Source organism: Anastrepha obliqua, chromosome 6 (assembly GCF_027943255.1).
Source record: "Anastrepha obliqua isolate idAnaObli1 chromosome 6, idAnaObli1_1.0, whole genome shotgun sequence".
Taxonomy (NCBI): domain Eukaryota; kingdom Metazoa; phylum Arthropoda; class Insecta; order Diptera; family Tephritidae; genus Anastrepha; species Anastrepha obliqua.
Window position 1 is genome coordinate 21,915,770 of NC_072897.1, and position 7,219 is coordinate 21,922,988.

Below are 7,219 nucleotides of genomic sequence, written 5' to 3' on the forward strand. Positions count from 1 at the left end.
TAGTCGCTAGGCTTGGATTTTAGCTTTGGGCGACATGCGCACGTGAGGTATGTGTTTTTGTTGTGTTCTAGAACATTTTAGAATGTGTGGTGGCAAAGCGGCCATCGCGTTGCGCTTGCTGTTGCTTTTGCGTCTATCAAAGTATTGTGTTTTTGTAAGTACAATATTAGGAATATCGACTGGTGAAAGACAAAAGTACACGGAACCAAGAAGGGAGCGCTGTGCTCGCGCATATACATATGCATGAATGTATGAACGTGCATGGATGTAGTAACATATGAATACAATTATTTTGTAGGAAGTTTAGAAGGCAAGTAGGTATATATGTATGTATGTATATATGCTAGGACATAATACATACATAGAGCAGAATTGTTTTTGCACTTGTTAGGAAGAAACTCGCTAGTGCGTATGTGTATTTGTCTTGTAAGAATGTGATGTGCTGTGACTTGTGTACATACATAAGTCAAGGTTATTTGGGCATACATGCATATGTACATATGTATGAAAGGAAGATGATGTTCTTACGCTTGTGCATTATTGTTTTTCATATACAAATGTACATACCTACATATGTATGTAAATGCTGTCGAATACATAAACTATAAATTGACATACAATATAAAATAAGTGTTGATTTATCTTAAACCGTTTTTTTTTCTTAATGCAAATACCTCCTATTGACATGTACATACATATTATGTATGTATATTGTCATATACCATCATTTATGTACATATAGAGTATACGTTCATTTATGAATGTATGTAATGAAAAACTTCATGAATTACTTTCAGAACTTTATTAAAATTAATTCGCGTCGCGCGCATGCACAAAACCTTGGTTCACAACGCAGGCGCAGAAATAAACGCACTGCGTATTTATCCTCCCCATGTGACTCGGCATCAATTCTCGGCGCCAATTTTTTTTTTTTTTAAATGTGTTTTTTTTAATGTAATCGTAAAAATTTTTTAATAAATTTTATGTATCCGCTTATCATTTCAAAAGTAACAAAATGGTAAAAAAATAAGCAGTCGAAGAAATAAATGCACCGCCTATTTTTCCTCGCCACATGTTAGACTCGATTTTAATTCCCAGTGCAAACCTTTTTTTATTATTTTTTTTTTTTTAAATTCGTTTTTTTTTATGTAATTAAAAAAAATTATGTAATAAATTTTACGTATTCGCTTATTATTTCAAAAAATACGAAAATAGTAAAAATTTAATTAGTTTAATGTATTTATCCTCCCCACGTGACTCGGCATCAATTCTCGGAGCAAATTTTTTTTTTTCGTTTTAAAATTTTTTTTTTTAATGTAATCGTAAAAAAATTTTTAATAAATTTTATGTATCCGCTTATCATTTCAAAAGTAACAAAATGGTCAAAAAATAAGCAGTCGAAGAAATAAACGCACCGCCTATTTTTCCTCGCCACATGTTAGACTCGAGTTCAATTCCCGGTGCAAACTTTTTTTTATAAATTTTATTTTTTATGTAATAAATTTTACGTATTCGCTTATTATTTCAAAAATACGAAAATAGTACAAATTTAATTGGTTTAATGTCGAGGTGAGAAATGTGTTGTGTGTTGAGGTGAAAGATGTGTGGTGTTTCTAATTTTTGTGTGGGCAAAAGTCAGTGAGGTGTCTATAAACTCGGTGTGCTAAATGACCTTATTACAAATCTTTCAGATCTCAATTGTACTAAAAAAAGCTTACAGTAACATTTGCACCTTCTCATTGCATTAACATTCTCTGCTACTAGTGTGGTAAACACAGAAAAAAATCTGAAATCCTCTACTAGCGTTTTTAGCATTCTCTGGTACAAGTAAAGCGTTTTTCAGTAAGAGCGCTTCAACTTTTTTTTTGAATAAAACACAAACGGTTTGACTTTTTTAACTAATTTTTTTTTATTATCGAGTTTGAACATATTCATTTAAGTATTCGATTTCTTTTGCATGACCACCGCGTGCACGTTTTACGAAGTCCAATCGTTGAACCCAATTTTCGACCACTCTTTTGCATAAATAGGCCGAAATTCCAGCAATTTCGCGTTCAATATTGGCTCTGAGCTCACAAATCGTCGCCGGCTTATTACTGTAGACCAATGACTTCACATAACCCCAAAGAAAATAGTCTAGAGGCGTCAAATCACACGAGCGCGGCGGACATTCGACCGGTCCATTTCTGGAAATAATGCGCTCATCGAACTTACTCTTCAACAAATCAATTGTAGCGTGTGCTGTGTGGCTTGTGGCCCCGTCCTGTTGAAACCACATGTCGTCTAAGTCCATACCATTCAATTGCGGCCAAAAATAATCGTTTATCATGTCGCGGTATCGATTTCCATTCACAGTAACGTGGCGATCGTTCTCGTCAACGAAAAAATATGGGCCAATTACGCCGCCGGCATGTAAACCGCACCAAACAGTGATTTTTTCGGGATGCAACGGTGGCTCATGAATCACGTGTGGATTGCTTTCTGCCCAGTAACGCATATTTTGCTTGTTGACAAAGCCATTGAGCCAAAAGTGAGCTTCATCACTGAAGATGATTTTTTGGAAAGAATGCTCTTAAAGTAGCAGCAACAGAACGATTATTTTCATAAAAAATTTGCACGATTTGCAATCGTTGCTCAAGTGTGTAGCGTTCCATGATGAAATGTATACTAATGAAGTTTGCAAATGACAAGTGAAAAATAAAAAAATATTGCGTTGTTCGCCCTCCCTATCGGAAAAAAGTTGAAGCGCACCTATTGAAAAACGCTATACATACATATGAGATATTGGCTGTGCTCAGTTTTTGGCTTCTGTATGAAATCAAATGGACGAATAGCCGACAGCATTTTCCAAGGAATTTGCTTGTGCATTTTTATGTTCCCTGGATAAAGGTAATTTTATTCAATTTATATTTTCAATTAAAATTAAGTGAACAATCAAAGATACTAACACTAGATATAAAATGCGCCTACATTTAAAATCAAAGTAACTTTAATGTTTGTTGATTTAATTTAAAAAGAAGAATTTAAACAAAATACATTATAAAACGACCTCACATTTTGTTGTGTGTGTTTTAATAAATTTAAAATTTCATACAAAGATGAAAATTTTTACTAGTTTTTCGAGTCGAAATTAATTTTAGACGAGAATACATAGAGTATACAAGTGTTTTGGTATATATTATTATATTTTGGTATCAATTGCATCTTCAATTCTCATAGTGTAACATACATAAGTGTGTGGATATGCAATGCAGCAACCATGGCCAATCTTACGACGCATCGTCTTATCATATTTAAATACAATAAATAGGAAGTTAATACCCGAATGATCGAATTCGTGCCTAACACATGCTCAAACATTTCTATTTTGCATATGCGTGTACATATTTCTATGTGCGTTTTCACACATGATACCCTAGCCTATGTACGTACATATTTGTGTTCTGAAATTCTAGCAAAACTATACTTTTAATATACACATATGCAAGTTAACGCCTCCTATACCACACACCACTAACCCAGTATGTAAACAATTAACCATAGATTAATAAAAAATAAACAATAAATATAAGCACTTACCATTAGCGAAAGTGTCAAACATGTCATTGACACTTTGCTAATGAAGGAAGTGGACATCACATATCACGTATGGTCCGCTTTCAATAGAATTAAGAAAACAATAAATATAAGCGCTTACCATTAGCGAAAATGTCAAACATGTCACATATCACGTATGGTCCGCTTTCAATAGAATTAAGACATACTAACCTAAGATTTAAGCTTCAGATTCTGTATAAATATTGAAATTAATAAAGTTTCGGATATGTTTTTGATCCGGTGTGCAACGAAGACTCACAATGTTTTTTAAAAAAGCTTTTGCTATTTAAGCAAAAGATAATTGGCGATCCTGCCAGGAGCGATTTAAGTTCTGGTGGACCAAATAAAAGTTGTGTACTATAATAGCCTGTAAAAAGGCAGTACATAATTTAAATAAATAAGTACCCCTAAATCGGAAAAGGGAGAAAAAAATTGAAAGACTAAAAAAAAAGGAGAAAACTAAAAAATATCCTTAGCCTAAAAAATAATAAAACAAAAAGAAAATTTAAAAAAAGGAGAAAACCAAAAAGTATCCTAATAAAACAAAAATTTAAAAAAGGAGAAAACCAAAAAGTATCCTAATAAAACAAAAAGAAAAAAATTAAAAAAAGGAGAAAACCAAAAAGTATCCTAGTCTAAAAAAATAATAAACCAAAATATCGAGCAATTCTACAGAATATAATAATTCTACAAGGAAAAAAGCGAATGAGGAAAAACGCACTCAATTGAGGGAAAATCACTGCATGCAAACATCTTTAGCAAGCAAACGACATCACCAAGTTGGACCTGAAAGGATCTTCCAATAATGAGTAAGAAATTAAATAATTTTTAAGAATTAAAAGTTGTAAATTATTAAATAATTAAGAATAAATATAGCATATGGGCAATAGACCTACTAGCTTAGGTTACGAGAGATTACACTATTGTGAAAAGTGTAAAGAAAACCACAAAAATTGTGTAAAAAATAAAGAAGTGATTAAAAATTTTTCAAATTTTACCAAAAATAAAGCTGGAAGAGTTGAGAAGAAGATTTGCAGATATGTCTATAATGAATAATAACAACAGCACGTCCAATATGGATGTTGTGTCGCGACTTATAGCTACTAGCACCGCCTCGCTGCGTAGCGAGGTAGAACAAGTTAAACGTCAGTTGCAGGCTTTAAGTAATTCCGATAATGTTGCTGGATATGCAACAGAATCAATAGATTCAACGATCAATTGTGAGGAAAGTTTAGATGTCATAAAATCTCTTCCTGAATTTCGAGGAAAAATCAACAATTATGTTAGCTGGCGCGAGGCTGCTAACAATTCAATGTCATTGTATACTAGGGGAAGCAAAAAATATTTTGCTGCCTTGACTATCTGCGTAACAAAATTACGCAGGACGCTAACGATATTTTAACGAACCACGGTACGGTTCTTAATTTCGATGCAATTCTGAGTAGGCTAGATTTTGCCTTCGCTGATAAGAGGCCGTGTCACATAATAGAACAGGAAATGCGTGTGCTTAGGCAAGGACCTGGTACCCTAATAGAGTTCTACAACGAGGTCAATAAAAAACTGACGTTATTAATTAACAAAACGATAATGACGCACGGAACGAATTCCGCAATTACAAAGGAGCTTAATACCAAAAACAGGGAAACAGCTCTTCGAACTTTCATTACAGGTCTTAACCCTCCGTTGGACCAGATCCTCTTCACGTTGGCACCACGTGACTTACCAAATGCTCTTGCCAAGGCGCAGGAGCTCGATGCCAATCAAATGCGAGCACAATTCGCATTGCATTTTTCAAGGAGTAATAATAATATTACAATAAACAGAAACGCTCCTCAGGGCGTTCGTAGGGGTGCGAATTTTTAGAACAATTTAAGGTATCCACCAAGGATAGTGATGGGACAAGGGTAAATACCCAAATGGAAAATTGGGTATTTAAATGTAAATACCCAGGTATTTACCCAAGCACCTGGGTATTTACCCAAAATGTGGGTATAAATCAGAATAAAGAAAAATTTAAATAAATTAAAAGAATTTAATTTTTTATTATGAACTAGCTAACCCGGCAGACTTCATACTGCCTCAATCGATAAATAAAAGATCTAAACTTTTATATAAAATAATTTTAAAACAAACAAAACGAATCCGTTTTTAATAAAAAAGCATATTTTGAATTAAGCATGAAGTTTTATTATTATTTTCGACACATCATGTTGCTAAATTATAAAATAGGGGTTTCCTGAGATGCTGGCCATTTAAATATAAGGTTTAAATTTGATATTGACAGACCCACAGTGCTATGATACAATTTGGTAATCAATTTAAAGGTTTCTCATGAACTCTTTTTTTTATTTTATTTTGTGGTGCGTAAATAAACAAAGAATACGGTTTTCCGACGTGCGAACACGCGACGTATAATTGTCCATGGGAGAAACAGGAAACACCAAATTGATTCCGCAAACTTCTAACGCCTAACCTTGCGATTTATTTATGGTCATCGCAAAGGCTAGACGTACTGGAAGTTGTAAGCGTTTAAAATCGAATGGTAAATCCGTTGAAATCATCGGTATCCGCGAGATCAAGACATCCTCTCCTTTGTATTTTCCTTTTATGATTGTTGCCTCAATGACGTTATTCCTCAGCTTTTTCACAGCCAGTCTTGTTCCATTGCACAGCGTGATGACAACTGAACCTATTTTTAACTGCAAATTGTGAGGTGGTAAACCAGACAATTCTAGCGAATTTAAAAACTCCGTGGGATAATAGACTTCGTCATCCAGGTTCATAACGGTGTCGACTGATTTAAAGGAAACCAACTGTTCTGGAAGAAAATTCTGAATGGGCGCATTGAGATCCTCGACATCTTTATTTTTCGCTGTCAATATTGCTCGTTCATCCAGCCAATGATGGTTATTGAATTTTTGCGCTATATCTGGAAAAACACGCTGAATAAGCTCTTCTTTTGAGTCTGTGATTTGACAGAAATCTGTGGGTAACGTGATGAATCCGGTTGAGGTGTCCACTGCAACTTTATTATTTCCAATGTCTAACAACTGCTTCGAAAACACACTCGCAGTTTCATCTTGTTGCAAAAATACTCGCATGTTAGTTGTTAATTGGAGTGTCTTTACATACTACCCCAAATTCGATGATTTTAGGCATGCATTTAGTTCATCAGCAACAGTTGATCGGGGAATTACTGGAAGAGTCTGACGAAAATCACCTGACAACAGTATCATGGCCCCACTAAAAATATTTTGGTTGTCACGAAGATCTTTCAACGTTCTGTCCAGTGCCTCCAGTGAACTCTTATGGGCCATTGTGCATTCATCCCAAACAATCAATTTGGATACTTGTGGGATCTTGGCCATTGCGCTATTTTTGGCGATGTTGCAAATTGGTGTTTCGGTGATTTGCATGTTTAATGGTAATTTCAAGACAAAATGTGCAGTTCGCCCGCCTTCTAGCAGGGTCGCAGCTATTCCAGATGAAGCCAACGGTAGCGCAACCTTCATTTCGCGATCTGATCATCGCCAAAAGCAAGAACGTTTTTTCGCTTCCTCCGGGAGCATCAAAGAAATAAATTCCACCAAATCCACTGTTCACAGCTTCTATCAAAGTGTTG

The 7,219-nt window shown here is 34.7% G+C and overlaps 1 protein-coding gene across 1 annotated transcript; it reads right to left on the bottom strand.

The window, feature by feature from the left end:
- Positions 1-6,065: 6,065 nt before the first annotated feature.
- Positions 6,066-6,698, bottom strand: LOC129250225 (uncharacterized). The gene has a single exon (XM_054889861.1). The coding sequence runs from the start codon at positions 6,696-6,698 to the stop codon at positions 6,066-6,068; it is 633 nt and encodes a 210-aa protein (XP_054745836.1).
- Positions 6,699-7,219: the final 521 nt, after the last annotated feature.